General features: G+C 38.8%; 1 protein-coding gene across 2 annotated transcripts in view; it reads right to left on the bottom strand.

Moving 5' to 3' along the window:
* STPG4 (sperm-tail PG-rich repeat containing 4) overlaps nucleotides 1–18,629 on the bottom strand; it is a 48,196-nt gene extending 29,567 nt beyond the window's left edge. For both annotated transcript variants that reach the window (XM_057742445.1, XM_057742446.1), the window contains exons 1-5: nucleotides 18,570–18,629; nucleotides 16,713–16,772; nucleotides 15,348–15,605; nucleotides 1,111–1,175; nucleotides 837–891 (exon numbers count right to left, since the gene is read on the bottom strand). In XM_057742445.1, the coding sequence (XP_057598428.1) occupies nucleotides 837–891; nucleotides 1,111–1,175; nucleotides 15,348–15,605; nucleotides 16,713–16,772; nucleotides 18,570–18,605 (474 nt within the window). In that variant the 5' untranslated portion in view covers nucleotides 18,606–18,629. The remainder of the gene's footprint in view (nucleotides 1–836; nucleotides 892–1,110; nucleotides 1,176–15,347; nucleotides 15,606–16,712; nucleotides 16,773–18,569) is intronic.
* Nucleotides 18,630–20,985: the final 2,356 nt, after the last annotated feature.

Raw genomic sequence — 20,985 nt, 5'->3', positions numbered from 1 at the left:
AGTTCTGTTCAGTTATCTCAACTCCTCTTTCAGATGTTCACTGTATATCTTTTCCCCCTCAAGTTTCTAGTTACAAATAAATAATGATAGTCCATCAAAGCACCCCAAAATAACTTCGTATTTTCTCATTCTTTCTTTTTTTTATATTTTGGCATGCTACTGATTAGTTACTTATCTAAAAGAGTTCTTTTGTTTTAATCAAACACATGTACATGTATTTGAAAATTTTTAGAAACAGGAAAGCATTTTCACCTTTTTCAAAGGAAAGAAACTAGGAATACTCTTCTTTTTTCTTGTTAATACAGTGATACAGTGAATATCTCTGATGATTTTAACAATTAATTAATTCAACAAATACTACGTATTTTCCTAGGTATTAGGTATACAGGACAAAAACAGACAAAAATCGCCACCTTCATGAAGCTTACGTTCTGGTGGCGGAGATAGATAAAAACAGGATACGCAAATCTTTAAATGGAATGTATCAGACAGTGATGAGCACTATGGAGAAAATTAAACCAAGAAAGGGGGATAGGAAATTCTGAACAGATGACCAGGGGTAAATAACCTCAACAAGAAGGTCATGTGAGTCAAGACCTAAAGAAAGTAAAGGAGCCTTTACTTTTCTTCTATAACTTGACACAAATGGGTTACTTACACTGAAATACAAAGTGTATCTTCAGATGTATTTTAAGTATATCTTAAATCAACTACATTAACCATCCATTGCTTTTCTACTACAATGAGTAAAATGTTAATCTTGATATATCAAAAGGAACTACTGCATATTTTAAATATTGAATTCAGCATGAGTTAATTGTCTATAATATACTTACAGGAATGAAGCAGCCTGTTGGAAACCTTTGAACTGTAGAACGAAATACAAAGCTCCTACATTTAAAAAAAAAAAAAGATACAATTTTCTAAATCTCTTTTTTTAATGTGAGGATCTTTAACATATTATCTATTTCTCATTAAATATTTTAAAATGCTAATCTGGATATGATGGGTATAAATGAGGTTTAAAAGTCATTAGTGTTGGTTATTAAGTATGTAAATAGAAAGGCATGAGTGAAATTAGTAAAAGCAACTTAATAAGTATATAATTACCTGGAAGCATGCTTGGCAACTGGTGCAGGAAGTAGCTCATATTGCCCTGGTGAAAGCTTAACTGACTACACAGAATGGACAAGAACACCAATAATAAGATTAATACAGCTCTCAAACTCACTTTATTATCTATTATTCATAATCCTTTATTTTATGACCATACAACATTATATAATTTATTTTCTATTTTAAGAGTAGAAAAGGTATATTTTCAAAAGTAGAGCTTCAAAACACTCAACAGATATTTCCTTTTCATGGTGAATTTTATGACAGTATGCCTGCAGTGGTGTGTAGAAAAATGATGTACAATTAAACATATTTTAAATGTACTAGATTCAACAAATCCAATTGACCACCAATTAGTAAGCCTGCTCTGTTGGTAAAGAACTGTGCTAGGTATAGTGGGGAATATAGGTGTGTTTTCATAATACATAAACAATTCTAATATAAAACACTATAATCAATACTAAAAGAAAGATTGGACATTAGGAAGACAGGGAGAGATTAACCCAACTGGGTGACCCACGGCTAACATCACATACTCAAACTCACTAAAAGCTTTTCCCCCAAGGTCAGGAACAGGATAAGGGTGCCTATGCCTCCATTTCTATTCAACACAGTACAGGAAGTCCTAGCCGGAGTAATTAGGTAAGAAAAAGAAATAAAAGGCAACCAAATTGGAAAGGAAGAAGTAAAATTATCCCTGTTTGGAGATGATATAATCTTACATATAAAAAACTCCACCAAAAAACTGTTTGAACTAATAAGCAAATTCAGTAAAGCTGCAGGATACGAAAACAACATACAAGAATCAGTTGCATTTCTATACTCTAACAATGAACTATCTGAAAAAGAAATTAAGAAAACAATCTCATTTAAATAGCATCAAAACATAAAATACTTAGGAATAAATTTAACTAAGGAGATGGAAGATCTGTACACTGGAAACTATAAGACATTAATGAAAGAAATTGAAGAAGACACAAATAAATGGAAAGATATCCCGCGTTTATGGATTACAAGAATTAATATTGTTAAAATAACCATATTATCCAAAGCAATCTACAGATTCAGTGCAATCCCTATCAAAATCCCAATAGCATTTTTTCAAAGATATAGAAGAAACAACCCTAAAATCAATATGGAACCACAAAAGGCCCCAGATAGGGGCAATTCCTTTCTAAGCAATCTTGAGAAAGAAGAACAAAGCTGGAGGGATCACACTTCTTGATTTCAAACTATATTGCAGAGCTACAGTAATCAAAACAGTATGGTACCAGAATAAAAATAGACACATAGACTAATGGGACAAAATAGAGAGCCCAGAAATAAATCCACACAGAAATGGTCAACTAATCTTTGACAAGGGCACCAAGAATACAGAATAGGGAAAGGACAGTCTCTTCAATAAATAGTATTAGGGAGACAAAATCCTCACTCAAAAGAACAAAACTAAACCCTATCTTATGCACACATACTAAATCAAAATGATTGAATACTTAAACATAACATATGAAACCTTAAAACCCCTAGAAGAAAACATGTAGGAAAAGCTCCTTGACGTTGGTCTTAGCATTTATTTTTTTAGATATGACACTGAAAGCACAGGCAATAAAAGCAAAAATATATAAGTGAGACTACATCAAAGTTTAGCCATGGAAACAATCAGCAAAATGCAAAGGCAACCTAAGGAATGGGAGAAAATATTTGCAAACCATATATCTGATAATGTGTTAATATCCAAAATATATAAGCCACTCATACAACTCAATAGCAAAAAGACAAGTAATCCAATTTTAAAATGGGCAAAAGATATATATCCCACTTCTGGGTATATATCTGAAGGAAATAAAATCAATAGTTGGGGGACTTCCTTGGTGGCACAGTGGTTAAGAATCAACCTGCCAATGCAGGGGACATGGGTTCAAGCCTGGGTCCAGGAAGATCCCACATGCCACAGAACAATTAAGCCCATGTGTCACAACTACTGAGCCTGTGCTCTAGAGCCCGTGCTCCACAACAAGAGAAGCCTCCACAATGAGGAGCCTGCGCACCACAACGAAGAGTAGCTCCCACTCGTCGCAACTAGAGAAAGCCCACATGCAGCAACAAAGACCCAACACAGCCAAAGTAATAAATAAACAATTAAAAAATTTTTAAAAATTTAACAATCAATATTTGGAAGAAATAGCTGCAGTCTAATGTTCACTGCAGCATTATTCACAATAACCAAGCTATGGAAATAACCTAAGTGTCCATCCATGGATGAATGGATAATGAAAATGTGATATATATTCCCTTAATGTATATCTTATATTGGAATGTTGTTCAGCCATAAAAAAGAAGGAAATCCTACCATTTGCAACAACATGGACGAACCTGGAGAACACTATGCTAAGTCGAACAAGCCAGACAGAGAAAGACAAATACCGTTTTGTAACACTTATATGTGGAATCTAAAAGGGTTGTGCTCAGAAACAGAGAGTAAAATGGTGGTTCCAGGAGCTGGCAGGTGGGGGAAATGGGGAGGTGTTGGTCAAATGGTACAAACTTTATTATAAGATGAATAAGTTCTGGAGATACAATGTACAGCACGGTGACTATAGCTAATAATACTGTATTGTATACTTGAAAATTGCTAACAGAATAGATCTTGTGTGTTATTATTATTTTTTTTTAATTTGGCTGTGCCACATGGCATGTGGGATCTTAGTTTCCCGACCACAGATCGAACACATGCCCCCTGGAAGCGTGGAGTCTTAACCACTGGACTGCCAGGCAAGACCCCATTCTTACATGCTCTTGTCACAGACACACACACAAAATGGTAACTGTGTGAGGTGATGGATGTGTTAATTAACTTGATTGTGGTAATCATTTCACAATGTATATTAAATCATCATGTTGTACACCTTAAATATATTCAACTTTATCTGTCAGTTATACTTCAGTAAAGCTGGGGGGAAAGAATTAAATAAATAAATCCAACTGGGTGATCTAAAGATGGTAAAGAGGGACTCCCCTGGTAGCACAGTGGTTAAGAATCCACCTGCCAATGCAGGGGACACGGGTTTGATCCCTGGTCCAGGAAGATCCCACATGCTGCAAAGAAACTAAGCCCCTGTGCCACAACTACTGAAGCCCGCGCGCCTAGAGCCTGTGCTCCACAACAAGAGAAGCCACCTCAATGAGAAACCCTCACACTGCAACAAAGAATAGCCCCCGCTTGACACCACTAGAGAAAGCCTGCGCACAGCAATGAAGATCCAGTGCAGCCAATAAATAAATAATTTTTAAAAATGTTTTTAAAAAATAAAGAAAAATCGTAAAGACAGATTTGAGGAATTCGAAGTAGGAGGAACATTGTGGAAGAGACTGTCTGTCTGTCCGTTGTTAAATTTGTTGCAAAGTACCTGGGTGCCTCCACTATCCTTGGGTCTGTTGATATTCGCACAGAGGTAGGGGAAATAAGGTAGTGTCAAGAACTGGTAAGCACAAAGAGTGGGATGTGTGAAGGAAGAGAGGGAGGAAAGGAAAAGGAAGGAGAGGCCAGGGGAAGACTGACCAGACCTCCAGAACTTCCTATGTTCAAGGAGCTGGCAGGGAGGAGTTATACTACAGAATCCTGGGAAGAATCCTTCCCCAAATGGACACTATTCCCCCCCGCCCCCTATTATTTTAAAATCGGATTTTAAAAGACAATGCTGCTTTTGTCCAGAATGAGGCATCTGTATCCTGGCATTATCTGCCACATGGAAGTTCAGCTATTGTATTTCACCCTGCAGCTGTCTTTCACATATTAATACAACTTTGATTGCAAAGGCAGCTTTTTTGTGGATTCAGTGATAATAACAGTAAATACAAATTTTATGATGAAATACAATGTCCTGATGTACTGCTGCCTTGTTAATTGCTCACTTGACAGAATAAATACCAAGGAAACACAGGTATTTTTTAAATTATACCGCAGAAGCACGTATTTTAAGCAGGGGGCTTCCTTGGGGGCCACAACATTCTACTTCTTGATTTTGATGATTATTACATGGTGTTTGCTTTCTATTTACTTTACACTGTGCATGTATGCTTCAAGCTCCTTGCTCTTCCACTCCCTGCCTCTCACTCATGCACATATACACATGTACACAGGAGGAGAAAGAAGAAAGAGAACTGAAAAGTGAGGGGAAAAAAATTCTTAAAGCAGCTGTTTATTCACCTACACTCAGTAATTGCATAAGATTTTTTAAAATGAAGCAATCATGGAAAAACTCTTAGACAGCATTAGTCCAGAAAGGAATATTGGTTACCCGTAGCTTCTTTATTTGTCCTTTACTTGGCATTGGCCAGTCTTTGCTATTTAATATAGTTGAGAGAGGACTGACCTTTTCCAGGAAGTCTTGAATAGTCAGCTGCCTTACATAAGAGACTGCTTCTCTGCACATAGCTGAACATGTTGCAAACTATCTGGACGGTTCCATTGTCCATATGTATAGTGTGTGTGTGTGTGTGTGTGTGTATACACATACATACATACATACATACATATATATATATATATATATATATATATATATATGTATATATTTACATACAGTACATACTCCCCCACCCCCGAATTCCTACATATGCTTCTTGGTTCCTCATTTGTAATGTAACACTCAGAGAATCTAGACAATGTGCCCATAAAAATAGCCGACTCTAGTTTATTAATGTTTCAATCCATGTTAATGAGGCACTCAGAAATCCTGCAATAGCTTGGAGTCATAGAAAAAGACAGGATGATATTTGTGTGGATACTTAATTCAGTTGTGTTGTACCAACCCCATCAAGGTCAGAAAACTGGTGTAAGTGAAAAGATCCAACCCTACTCACTAGGCTCTTGGCTTGACAATATTTTGAGACAGAATAGCTGGGACAGAAGGAAACAGATTTCTCAGTCTGTTAGAAGTCCTATCAGGATAACCATAAGGTGAATGCACCAAAAGGCTTGCAGGTACAATATTTTTAGGTAATACTGGTAGAAATTTCATCCAGAGTATCTTCTTCTCTGAGAAATAGTCTCTTGCTTCACACGGAAGTATCACTGACTTACCACCCAGACTTCTTTATGGTCTGAGAAAGAGACAGCATTGGACTTTCTCAAAAAGACAACTGCCTAATGGTACCAATGATATTGTTCTTACCAGCACACTGTAATTTTCATCAGCTCCAAGAACTATGTGAGTCCCAGTCCCTGAGATAAGTCTTCTGCATCCATTTTTCAAAATTCAGTTTCATTTACCACTCTCTTGACAAATTTACATGTGACAATCACTGCTCTGCCTTGCAGCTGCTCTTTGAGAGTTCATTCTCAAATAATATCTGCTAAATGAGTCAACTATGAGCACCATTTTTTTTTTTTTCGTTTAAGTGCATGATGAATTGTTCCACCTTATCTATGTTTTGCTCTTCATTGTTCTAACACTTAAGTCTTGGGTTCCCTGCAGTATTACCTGCCAGCCCCCTCCTAGGCACAAAGTTTCTCTCTGTTGGTAACTTGCTCAATGAAAAACCATTCCTGTTGAAAATTCATTTCTTCAGCTGTTATTTTACCACGGAGCATTTTGCAAATAAACATCTTCAGTGATACCGTGATCACAGCTGTGAACACAGCTAACAAAAATCAATGAACCAGCCAGATTTTCTCAACCTCCCTCTCCCAAACAGCTGTTCAAGGATGTCTTTTGAACACATTGAAATGGATTTGTGGGTTCATGCTCTGAGTTAATAGGGGTGCCATTCCAGCCTGCTACCTCCTTTTGACCTAAAACAGATATTGGAAGGTTGGGGAGGCAGAATCACCATATTTGTTTCCTTTCACATAAGTTTCATCTTCTAAGACAATGCTAAAGCTAATCTGGACAGAAGTTTGAGGCAATTTAAAATTTTGTTTAATTGTGCTTTTCATTGAAATGTCCCCAACCTAGGAAGTGAATAAGAGAAGTTTCAAGATGGAAAATGAAAAGAAATAAGAGCAAAAATATTAGTTGGAAAAATTTTTTGATTTCTACAAATGAACATGATTGAAGAGACTATTACTTGCACACTGAAAACAAGTCAAAATCTATAGAAAGAAAAAAAATTAATGGTAAGTCTCTTTGCTCCCTCTCTAATCCCCGCTTCCTAAATGGAAACCACTGTTAATAACTGCTTAAGTATCACTCAAGAAAAAAAAATATGCATTTAACATCATATATGTATTTGTTTTCATTTTTACAAATGGGATTTATAAATATTGGTCTGTTTCTTGAGCTTTTTCATTTAGTAAATACATCTTGGAAATACTTCTATATAAACACATATAGATATACCTCATTATTCTTCATGGTAGCACAGCATTGTATGGATGTACCATTATATAATTAGCCCTCTAGTTAGACAAATTTATGAACAATGCTGCAGTACTGTATGTAAGTATCTCACTGTACTTTCATATGATCATTTGTAGGGTAAATTCCTGACAGTGGAATTGTCCCTATGTGCATTTAAAATATGACCAAGAATCCCCAAACTACCCTCCAAAATACTTGCAACAATTTGTATGCATACAAACAGTGTATGAGAATATCTGTTTCCATACCCCCTTTGCCAATATAATGGGTATCATCCAACTTAAATTGTTGATCATCTGACAGGCAAAAAATTGTGTCTACCTCCCTTTGTTCCTTTGTAATTATTTAATAATTAGTGGAAGCCAAGCATCACTTTATGTTTTTTAGCAACTGGTATATCTCTTTGTGAATTGCTAGCTCATATCATTTGTTCATTTTTATTTTCATTTCTCTGATGATTAGCAATGTTGAGCATCTTTTCATGTGTCTCTTGGCCAACTGTATATCTTCTTTGGAAAAATCTCTATTCAGGTCTTCTACCATTTTTTAATTGAGTTGTTTGGGTTTGGGTGTTTTTTTTTTTTTATACTGAGTTGTGTGATCTGTTTGTTTTGTATATTAACACCTTCCTTATTGGTTATGTTATTTGAAAATATTTTCTCCCATTTAGTAGGTTGTCTTCTCATTTTGTCAATGGTTTGCTTTGCTGTGCAAAAACTTTTAAGTTTTATTAGGTCCCAAATGTTTATTTTTGCTTTTGTTTCCTTTGCCTGAGGGGACAGATCTAAAAAAATATTGTAGCAATATATGTCAGAGAGTGTTCTGCCTATGTTTTCTTCTAGAAATTTTATGGTTTCTGGTTTTACATTTAGGTCTTTAATTCATTTTGAGTTTATTTTTGTATATGGTGTGGGAAAATGTTCTAATTTCATTCTTTCACATGTAGCTGTCCAGTTTTCCCAGCAGCACTCACTGAAGAAACTATCTTTTCCCCATTGTATATTCTTACCTACTTTGTCATAGCTTAATTGACCATAAGTGCATGGATTTATTTCTGGGCTCTCTATTCTGTTCCATTGATCTATGTGTCTGTTCTTGTGCCAGTACCATGCTGTTTTGATCACTGTAGCTTTGTAGTATAGTCTGAAGTCTGGGAGCGTCATAATTCTAGCTTTGTTCTTTTGTTTCAAGATTGCTTTGGCAGTCGGGGTCTTTTGTGGTTCCACATAAATTTTAGGGTTATCTGATCTAGTTACATGAAAAAATGTCATGGGTATTTTGATAGAGATTACACTAAATCTGTAGATTGCTTTGGGTAGTATGGACATTTTAACTATATTAACTCTTCCAAACCATGAACAGAAATATCTTTCCATTCCTTTGTATCATTTTCAATTTTCTTCATTGGTGTTTTATAGTTTTCAGAGTATAGGCCTTTCACCTCCTGGGTTAAGTTTATCCCTTTTTGCTGTGATTTTAACCAAGATTGTCTTCTTGCTTTCTCTTTCTGATAGTTCATTATTAGTGTTTAGAAAAACAACAGATTTCTGTATATTTATCTTGTACCCTGCAACTTCACTGAATTCATTTATTAGTTCTAATAGTTTTTTGTGGGGTTTTTTGTTTGTTTGTTTATTGGTGACTTTGCTGATTTTTAAACCAGAATGTCCATTTTAATTGCATTATAAGAGAGCATGGCTCACTTTCACCCTTTGATGCAAGAGTGTTGAAGCCACACAGTTAGTGGTTAGTGTTTCTTGAAACTCCCTTGCAACTTCACTCCCTGATAACATTCTACTCTTCTGCACTGGCTGACCTTGGCCACTACTGACTCACTACCTACAGATTGGGACAGAGTCACCATCTTCTCCTCTTCCCATTCATTGTAGGGAAACTCTGGCACAGGCTTATTTGACTTCAGGTTGCTCTGAAACTCACCCTAACATGTTGATTTCAAGCTTCGGCTTTAAACTTTCCCATCTAAGTCACTGGATCCATGTTCCCAGTTGAAAACATAAACAGTGCATTTTAAATGGTCCTGGACTTATACTCTGCAAGTGGACTGGCATGATGGCACAGTTTTTCTGTGGGGCATTTTGGCAATGCATCTCAAAAGACTTAGACATTTACATGCCCCTTCCTCAACAACTCCACTCTCTGACTAAAAGCAGGACACGACTGAATATGCAGTACTAGAATTAGGATATGTCCTTACAGTAGAATACTATGCAGCTATTTAAAATGATGTAGAGAATACATGATGGTGTAGAAAAGATTCATAATACACTTCCAAGGGAAAAAAAAGTGTCCTGGTTTCTGCTAATGGCAGGCTAGGTTATTTGGATGATGACTCTTTCCACTGCAGACAACTACTAGAAATAAGAGATAAAATATTAAAAATAAATAAGAGTTTTTAAAAAGATATGAAATTGATGCCAATAAGAAATATAAGACCCCCAAACCAAGAGATACCAAGGAAACAGAGAGGAAAATTGGCCCAGTTTTGCTCAGAGGATATATGCTAGTTTAGACGAAACTCAGCAGAGGAACAGAGCCTGGTTTGAGTGAACTTCAGAGTCCTAGAAGGATCCAGAGGCCAAAGCCTGGGCCATCAAAGTTGCTGATTTAATGGGAATCCTACCCACAGGAATTGGAGGCCCTAAAAGGGAACTTTCTGAAAGCAACCATCCCACCTCACCCTAATGCTAAGGGGACTGCAGAAAGAGTTGTCTTGGTGCCAAGCGGAATAGGGAGAGGGGGAAGAAACCCATCCATGAGAGAGTATAACCATGGGTTGGTTCCTTTTATGGATTCCATCCACATCCCCATCACTAGAGTGATCCAAGAATACATAAGCAGTGCATTTCAAGTGGCACCAAACTGGTAGCTCCCTTAAGTATTAGCAGAACCAAAAGCAAACTTTCTCTGAAGGAAAAACACTTTCATCCTAGGGAATTCATGAAAACAACCTTTCAGGGGCAATGAGCAACACACAGTCAAAGATAATCACACATCCAAGGAAACAAAATGAGTAAGGCTCAGTCAGATTTCAGAAGTGTGAGCAATCATTAATTCATTCATGCATTCAACAAATATTAACCATGAGACACTGTTCTAGAGGCAAAGTTGTAACAATGAACAAAACAGGTAAGTGTTCATGTCCTCACAAAGCTTCACTCTCATGGAAGGAGGCAGACAACAAATAATAAATGCAAAGGGCAAATAAATTATATAGTATACTGAGGGCTTTAGGTGCTAGAAGAAACAATGAAAGAGCAGGGTAGGGAAAGGCAGGAGTGTCAGGTGCCCAATTTAAATGAGGCTCATTGAGAAGGTGACACTTGAACAAAGACTTGAAGAAAGAGAAGGAATAAGTCATGCGGATATCTGGGATAAGAGCATTCCAGATGAAGGAAGATCCAGTGCGAAGACCCTGAGGTTGGAGTGGGAGTAGCAAATTCAAGAAGCAGCCAGGAGGAGGCCAGTGAGGCAGGATGAGAGTGAGGGGAGACATGAGAGATGAAGTCACAAATGAAGCCTATTCACCATCAACCTGTTGACCCTGAAAACAGCCACTCAGAGATCATACCCACTACCACAAAGCCTGAACCCAGATGTTCTCAACCATAAGTGTTTTTTGGGGTTTTGGCTCCCCCCTTCTTCAGAGGACATTTCAGCAATGTCTGGAGACAGTTTTGGTTACAACTGGGAGGGGGGATTGCTAATTGGCATTTAATTATCCTGAAATGCTGCTAAACATCCTACAAAGCACAGAACCACCCCCTACCACAAAGAATTATCCTGTCCAAAAAGTCAATATTGCCAAGAGTGAGAAACTCTGAATTCAACATAAAATGGAGAAGTCAAAAAGGCAGCTGGATATACAAGTCTGGAGTTCGACAGAAAAGTCTGGGCAGGAGATATACATCCGGAAATCACAAACAAATAGCTGGTGTTCAAAGCCTTGAGACTGACTCAGATCAGCAGGGAGCGAGTGTAGATGAGGAGGAGGTGTGTGTGCCTAGCACTCCAATGGGAAGAGGGCAAGGAGGAGGGGCTGAACTGGCCAAAAGGCTCAGAAGAAAAACAAGAACAAGGATTGAGCAGGAGATGTCAGGTGTTTGGAAAGAGGGGAGATGTGAGAGAAAGCTACCCAGGAGAATGGGAGAGTAAACAGACTAGGGAAGTCCATTCCGTACCCGTGGGAGGTGAAGAATTTAAAATGAGACTAGTCACCGAGCTACAAAGACGGAGGTTCAACGTTCGCAGAGAGATCTGACCAGGGCTCTGGCTTTGCCAAACAAGTAAGATGAGCCATCAGCGGCCAGGGAATTGAGGGCATGTGCAGGGAGTAACTCTAATGATTAACTATAGAACTTAAGACTTGAAAGGAAGGAAAACATCCGAAAGTTGAGAGGCAATGGAAGGTGGTAGTGTAAGCAGATAGGGTAGGGGGCTCCCCAGAGAAAGAGAACCAGGCACAGCTTTCCTGACATAAGAGAAGCCATTTTCGGCCTAAGCCATTTTGTGGATCTAAGCCTGGCCACAGCTCTTGTCCTTGAATAGGTCTCGGTAACTAATGTTCTTAACAGGAAGTGAGGAAATGCAGGAACAAGGAAAAGCAGTCAAGAAACAACGGTTCAGCGACAAAACAGAGTTCCAGTTCCTCCTCAAGGGATATACATAACAATTTGATACACGTCTTTGAGTCCTGCCAGAACTCAGGCCTCCACCCGGGTGGAGGATGGAAGGATGATGCTGACCCTCCTGACTTCAATCAACTAAGGCCTGGACTCTGTAGACTTCTGCCCTTAACCTATGCTGTATCCTCCTCTGCTCAAGCCCCCTCATGAATATGCATATACCTTTAGTTTTAAACTTCCCCAATTTTGTTGCTGGGGAGAACACTACTTTGGGAAAGATACCTGTGGTCTCCTCACTTGCTGCAAGTAATAAATTCTTCCTTCTCCTGCTCTATGGCTTGGTTGTATCTGTTGGTTTGACACCCACCAGGAGGCTGACTCGTTTTTCAGGTAACAGTAGGATCAACAGATTGTAGACTGGGTGGGAACAGAAAAATTGTTGAGGTTGGGATACTAGAGTGAGTGAGGCAGAAGATCAGGGGAGAGTGATCAGAGTGGGACACATGCAACTGAAATTAAGGAGGGTTGAAATGATTGGTGTTGAAAAAAATCTAAGGAGTGAGTGGCTAAAGTAGAGGAGAGTTCAAGAAACTGAGAAGCCAGATTGTTGGAAAATCATCATCTATGTGTGTACTGAAATTATGACAGGAGTAGAGGAAAGAGCGACAGGGAGCAAAGGGAGCTAAAACAATCAGAAAAAAGGTGAAGCGGATGACTGCAGCACTGGGAAAAAGCAGGTCATAAAACTATACAATGGAGAGAGAAGGTCCCACTTTTGTAGCCATATTCTAAAATAAAAACATTATTTCTCTAATAAGAAAAAAATTATTGTAAAAGTTGTAGGTCCATATCAAATACTGTTTGGAAAGAGCCAGATATAGATGAGTATATACACATACACATTCAAATATGAATATAAATATAAACATATATACACACATATGATTCTTTGATACAGATTCTCCACTTGAGTTACATGCTTCAGAATAAAGGTGCTAAAAATAGTAAAAACTTTCTTACAAATAAAGAACAGCACTAACAAGGTATAATGTGAATATTCTATTAAAAATTATGATGCTTGAGAATGCTGTTCTATCTTAATAAATAACAATAATATATACTGTATCTACCTTGAATTCCAATTAATATTTTACTGAGTTCTGATATTAAAAAACCAGAATTATGATTTTTTTTCCTACTTCACTTCATACAAACAATTTAATGAAAGCAGGATCATATGCCTGGATGTAAAAGATAGAACTATAAAGTTTCTAGAAGAAAGCATAGGAGAATATGTGTGCAACCTTAGAGTAGGCAGAGATTTTTCTTTTTTAATTAATTTTGATTGGAGTATAGTTGCTTTACCAGAATTATGAATTTTATTGGTGAATAAACAGGGTTACATACTCCTCTTGTGAGTATATGCCTGTTGAACAGAAAATTAGGAAAACATTTAATTCCTCCAGTTTCTGGAGCTCAAGCCTTTGTGGGAGGTAGGAAAAGAGAGGAGAAGGAAAAGAAACAGGAAAAATATGTTTTGAGAAGGTTTTATCCATCCCTCTGAGTAAGCCACACTCTTTTGTTCTTTTAAAGCTTTAAATTTTGCCTAATACCAACCATCTACGTTTCCCCCTTTCAGCAGTGGGCCTAGGCCTACCCTTATAAACCTCTACGAGCCAGAAGATAGGAAGCAGAAGGGAAGTAAATGGTGAGGGAGGCTAAGGAAGAATGATTGTGTATTGCAGGTGGCCAGAACGATTTCACACGTCTCCTGGTTACCTGATACCAAGCCATAAAAGTCTAATTTAGTGTTTGTATTCATCCACTGAACCAAACAGGATAAGATTTATCCCATGAACATTCATCATTCTATCCTGTTTAAAAGCTATAATTTGCAAAGCTGCTGGAAGAGTTCATGGGTTGGATACGACACGTGCTCATCCTGCTGAAGATTTATTGTCTACCCTAATAACCACAACCCCTTCCATTTAATTCAACCTCCAATGGCAATGCATCTTTCCAGGTTATCACCATATTATTCTGATAAGGTTGTAAAAATTGATACTATTATTAGCTCCTTTATAAATGGGAGATATTAAGGCCCAAAGTCCCAAATAACAAAGTCCAAGTCCAAACTCTGGCCCTTGGGCAGGCCCTGGACAGGGCTCTGCCCCTCCCGCGAAACGCCTCCCTCAGATTCCACCCCCTGAAACCCTGTCCCTCATTCAAGGCCAGAAGCACAAGGTAGACTGGAAAGAGCACCAAATTGGGGCTCAGAAGCCCTCAGTTAAAAGCACTGCTTCCCCTCTTTATTAGCTATGTGCCTCAAAACCAGTTACTTCATCTCTATTCACCTCAGTTTTCTCATCTGTAAAATGGGGATAATATCTGTTTTACCCATCTCAGAATGCCTGTAAAGAACTACTAGAAGAATATACGTGGAAGCTCACAGTAAATTATTAAGAGCCACAAGAAGGTCATATGTTATCCAAGATCCAGCTTGAGTCCTACTTGATCCAGGGTGCCTTCCAGCCTTTCAATACCACCTACATTGAGCTCTCCCCTGGCATTTCCTGCTATGCTATTTATCTCAGCACTTGATCTATGGGCTCTTGTGTTCTTCCTTAAATATTTCCAAGTCAGGAACATCTTCCCTCTGCAGAGCCTGGCCCAGGGCTGTAAGCAAGCAGTGCTCTGTACTCTCAATGTGATGAATGAACTGGCAGAGCTGAGAGTGCACCCTGACTCTCCTGGCACCATGGTGCTCATTTCTGCAAGAAATTCTTGCAAAAGCTTCCCTATGATGTATAGTTATATTCGCACTCCAGTAAGAGGACTGCTCACTGAAAGGCAAAGTTTTCTCTTTAAAAGAAGAGGGGACACCATATCAACAGTTGAAGAGACCAGAAGTCTCTGCTTGAAGAGACGAGAAGTATGGCCCCACCATAGATAAGACCCCAAGTCAGGGGAATCCTGACAAGAGTTCCCAGCAAAAGAAAAAAATTTCCCCATGTACTCGCTTTAGGTTGAGGAGGTTTCACAGGGAAACACCTTGCTGGACATATTTGCAAATGAGGCAGCCCTTTGTTTGATTTCTGGAGGAAATAAGGCATCCTATAGGTTTTCAGTTTCTCCTGGGGAAGATATACTCTAAGTATAGAGAATATTTTCATCAGGGCCTCTTGGTAACTTTCCCATACAAAGCCAGCTGCTAGTAGCACTTTACCTTATCTCTGTAAACCAGCATACTGGGACTTGACCGCGGTTTGTCTTTAAACGAGTAAGTAGCCACTTGCTTCTTTAACAAGTCCAAGAAGTCAGGAGGCACGTACTGGGGAAGGTCATTTAGTACCAGATCATTTCTTTGCACAAGAGATGGTTTTTTCCTTCCTTCGTTTTTAAAACTGTAGGTTGTTATCACTGGATTTAATAGAGATTCTTCAATAAAAGTTTTCAAGTGGTAAGTGCCAGGATTAGGAGTGTTCTGTGGAGAATTGACATCATTTTTCAAGTCAGTGTGTAAACTGGTAACATCTCTTAAAACATTCTTGCAAAGGTCACTCCTAAGTAGCATTTCTCTTTTTTTTTTTTACAGTTTAATAAGATTCTATTAAATAGAGTAAACACTCCCCGCAGAACAATATTTCAAGACAATCATGATGATTTCCTTCCTGAGACAACTGCTAAATTAGCGCAAACGGGTTATGGCCATAGTAGAAGTTTTAACTTTTTAAAAAGCAGCTTCAGAGACACTTAAACTTGAGATTCAATCAGACTGTAAATATCAGGCCTCTCATGAGACCCCTCAGGATGTTTCGTGACTAAATAGAAGTTATCCTACTTCTGCTTAGTAGATACCACGTGTTTCTTTCTAGCCCTCAAGTGAGAAGCTATAGGATAGTAACACGAGACTGAGGATGAACTGGCAGAACATATGGTCTAATTAGACCTATAAGACAACCACACTACGGCTAAATGGCCAGACCTGACAGTTTAGTCACTGCTGCTTTTGTGGCCATCTTTCCACTGAGCACTCAGCTCAGTTCTACCATTAAAATTAGTTCAATTCCAAGGAGGCTTTGGCCCCTGGGGCTTACCTCTGTTATAGAAAGGTATGAATAGAAAATATTTCTGCCATATAGAAATGACGTATCTTGAGAGGGGGATCTTCTGGTCATCTTTCTTTCATATATTACCATCTTGTTTTCATACACTGACCATGTTAACAAAAATTATCATAGGCTTTTACTTTTTATCTATGATAAAAACCGAAATCAAACACCTTTCTAGAATGCATGCTTTTTCTTCCTTGTGTAATCTCACCAAGGTCATAAAGGTTGACTTTATCAAGATATCCTATAAAACATCTGGATTCCTAGAGTTGTTTCACTTCCAAGCTTTTACTGCATTCAAAATTTACTTTCTCAGTCATATACCGATACTAATATTATAAATATGAAATAAGGCCCACATAGATTTGAACAACCATTGTTTTCTTAAAATTAAAGTTAGTGACTTAAAAGGTTAGACTGATTATAATACTAATAGGAATAAGAATACTTTGAATAGGAAATGATGAAAATATACATACTGTTAATGCTATTCTCCACCATCCTTCTCTTTCAAAAGATGATGTCTTCTGGGTTGGCTTCTATCAATAAACATAAAATGTGCTTATTCATTTGAGAAGTGATCCCTGGAAGTTAAATATCACTTATAAAACATGTACTTGAAGAAACGGATACCTGTACCAAATTGGTCAGCCTGAATTAAAATAAAAGCTACATAATGATAAATTTTGCCTGTAATATTTCCTTTACTATTTTATGATCGTAAGTGCTTTTTAAACATCTAAATTCCCTCAGGATAAATTAGAGTAATAAACATCCCCATCTCACAGAGATGTCATAAGAATAATTAGAGATGACAAAATTTGGTGCTTTCAGGAAGAAAAGAGTTGTGTAAGCCCAAAGTTGTACTAGTATAATTGTTATAAAGATTTATGGCTCAGGGAGCTCAAGGTAAAAATATATAGTCATCACATTAATGTGATACTGGGATACAAATTCCTGGCAATATGGCAAATGTTGAAAACTGCCGTTTCCTGGATTTACATATGCTGTGACTTGGGGTTGAACTCCAGCTTGGCCACTAGCTAGGAACACTATGCAAGTTAACCCTCATGAGCCTCACCTTCCTCTCAGGAGTACAAAAAAAGGCACCAGGGCTGGCACAAGAATAAGGCATCGTAAAGACCTGCACCCACAACCAGGGCTCAGTAAGTGACAGCTTTTATTTTTAACATCTCATCTGCCAAGTTAAGAAGCAGATTATTTTGATATTCCTCAGTTTCCAAGGACGCTCTTGTCTTCCATAGTAAGTACTCTACACCCACTTCTTACTATCCCATATTTATTTCAGCATCACTGTCAACTGAACAGTTGTTTAGTTTTTCCCTTTTGTGCTATTTCCAGTGGGTAAAATCATTAAAATATTGAGTTCTACTTTCATTTAGAATATTTTTGCTATTACTATGAAATATAGGTTATCTTGAGGAACAAGGCATTAAAATAATAATCATCAGTAAACTGATATAATTAACTCTTCCTGCCTAACAATTTATATCCACTTATAAGTACCCCTGGGGTTTAGTTTTACTATGAAATATAGGCATTTCTCTAAAAAAAAGCACTGTTTCATACACACTGCTAAGTCTGAACTTCTTCCTATATATTCCCTTTATTAGATTTATGTTGAATCTTCTCTGTTGCACATTTATAGTCACAGAAATCGAACTTCTTCAGGCAGACCAAGACAGGTCTCCACCTCTACCTGAGACCAGGGAAATGAGGTGGGAAGAAGGGAGCAGTAAACACGATACATCTACAGGAAGGTAACTGGCTGCTGCTGTTTTGTTTTGCCCAAGACAGCTGATCTCACCTTATCTATCTCCCACTTCAAATTCACTTCAGGAGTGAGCCACTTTACACAAGATAGGCTAAACTTCCCTTGCCCGAATTCATTTAAAAACTAAACAAAGATAGTTTCAAATAGTTTATAAAGACTAAAGTAGGAAGCAGGGCAAAAACGTGTCCAATAGACTAAGGAAGGAAAAACCCATTCTCTCGGCAGACAGAGGGGAAAGTGAAAGAAATGTACCCTCTTATAGCAGTTGTCCAGTGCAATTAGCAGTAGGTAAGAAGGGGGTAAAAACACAGAAAATAAAGGGCGAATAGGAAGGATAAGGGTGAGCGAAGGAAGAGGAAAGCAAACCAAGTGGCAGGTAGGGAGAAGCGGAGGGGCGCAAGAGCCTGGGATTAGAGAGAGATGGAATTTTTGTCGGAGGAGCTCAGCGAGGGGAACGTTGCTGTCGGGGTAGGAGGACAGGGCGGGAAGGCGGCACAGAGGCCAAGGAACCACAACCGCCACGCCTCACTTCTTCCCTTACTGCGGTGGAGGTGATGGCCATGATTGGCTGGTCCATTGCAGCCTCCTCGCTCCCTGGGCCGAGGCTGGCGTCCGGTTGCCAGGAGGCGCCTCAGTCGGCTCGCTCCCGAGCGTGCGCAGGGGACCCGCCAGGTTTGTCTCCGGTGGTGGGGGAAGGGAGGCGGGCACACACTCGGAGGGCCCGCGCCAAGCCTCGCGCAGAGGAAATCGGTCGAGACCGTCACGCACATGCGTGGTAAGGAAATCTAGAGGGCTCTGGAGTCGCCAGACAGCCCACGGTAAGCTCCTGCGCCAAGACAGGCTTGTAAAGGCTAAAGCGTCCAGGGATTTCCATCAGCCTTTTTCCAAATCACCTCCAGGCAGGGAGACAGCATGCTTGATAAGCATCCTTAGATTTAAGGCAAAAATCAACCTTAGCACCCACTTTCTAAGATTGTTTCTAAACTCCTCCAGATGGAAATTCTGGGGGTGTCGCTTTGAGAAGTGGAGGGAGCACTACACAGAACAGGCTGTGAAACCACGGACCACCCTCTACCATCTGTATAGACCCTCTTCATTTTCAGCCTCTCTTGGCTGTAGCTTCTCAACCTATAAACATTACCATCTTTTAAAACAAACGTCCCCTTAACCTTCACAGTTCCATTTTGTGAAGTTATCTGCTGTGTTCCAGATACTTCACGTATATTTAATCCTCAAAACGACCCTGTGACGTAGTAATCCCATTTTATGAACAAGCAAACAGGCTTCCTTGGACAGTTTAGCACAGCTGACTGCTTCACACGGAAGTGGCAGAGCCGGAGTTCAAATCCAGGTCTGATTCCAGTGCCCCACTGTCCACTACACCATGGAGTTTCCGCTTCCATTCACAAACTTTCAAGAGTAATGTGGATTCAATTCTTTCCTCTCCCCGCTACTTTCCTAAAACCATCTTAAATCTGACATATACACACACCTTTCAGTTAAAATTTCATTTAGTAAATAAACTAGCCAGTTATCCAGCTGCCAAATCCAATGGGGATTTTCCAGGCTGTTACCAAACCTGCCCTCTATTTGTCATCATTGCATTGATTACGCCTCCCCCTCATTCTTGAGTCCCTCTCCTCCCTTTATACCAGGATCTGAAAGCTGGCTGCATTTGCTGATTTATTATGCTTGTCTATAAAGAGGTGACAATATATTGGTACCCACATGGGATGATTAACTTGAGTGAAATGTCTGGAACCATTTCTGGCACAATGCATTCAATAAATATAATCATTGCCTTTAGGACAAATGCAAAATCTACAATCGAGTCTCTTTTCCCTCATTAGAACCTCATGATCTGATGTATACTTGCAAATCCCAAACGGCCATCTTCACACTTGTATTGTCTCCCCATACGCTAGCCCTTCTGCTTGAAATGCTATTCTCTTCTTCGAAGGCCTGCCAAACCTCGCCAACTCCTCTGAGAATTCCTCCCTAGGCCTGATCCCTTGTACCCCAAAGGACCCTGGGCCTATGTTTACTGCAGGACTCATGACAAATGTCTCCCCTAATTTTAAACATATCCAAAACACAGGGTTTTGTCTTCTCGGCCCTTTGAACACAAGAATTAATTATTTAAGTTTTCCTTTTATAAATAAAACCAGAGGATGCACTACAGCAGTACTTTTCAAAAATTAATGTGCATACAGATATCTGGAAATAATGTTGAAATACAGACTGATTGAGATTCTGGGGCAGGCCTAACCTTCCACATCGCTAACAAGCTCTCACAGGTGATTCTGTGGGTGACTTTCTTTGAGTAGCAAGAAACAGGAGGATGCCATTAAATTTCTCTTAAAATACTGGGATTCTAAATTCATTTAATGTAGCCTTAAAAATAGCAGGAAAAACAGGGAGGGAAGGAGCCAGGCACCAGGTTTGAAATCAAAAACTGAAATAGTAAGACCAAGAGACAAGTAAAAAACAACTTTCACAAAAGTGATTAAGCCAGTCCATCACTGTGCCTCATTTCAGTTTCTTATTTTGGCTGAGCCTATAAAACTGGCCCAGCAGACTGGGGACTGGTACCCTAGAGACTGAATATGATAAAAGGTACAGAGAAGTACAGAAACCCCATACAAGGTATGAAATATAAGGGAACACCTAGATGAGAAAATAGTTTTGGGTATCGCAAAAATAGAAACAGCATGGGTCACTGATTTCAAGGACTTCACCAATAAAACAGACTAAGTATGCAGAATATACAAAATGTCCCCTTAAGAAAACATTGTCTTGCACAATATCACTGAGAAAAGTTTAAGATTTATTTTCAGGTTATCATTACAGCAATTTTAAAGGAAGGAGGCATTTCTCTTTGAGAATACAAGACTACACTTAGTAAGAGATCAACGGTACCTCTGCTATGCATCAGATTTTTTAATAAAACTTCTAGG

Source organism: Hippopotamus amphibius, chromosome 7 (genome assembly GCF_030028045.1).
Source record: "Hippopotamus amphibius kiboko isolate mHipAmp2 chromosome 7, mHipAmp2.hap2, whole genome shotgun sequence".
Taxonomy (NCBI): Eukaryota; Metazoa; Chordata; class Mammalia; order Artiodactyla; family Hippopotamidae; genus Hippopotamus; species Hippopotamus amphibius.
Note: the sequence above shows the minus strand (reverse complement) of the source record. Positions and strands in the feature narration are given on the sequence as shown.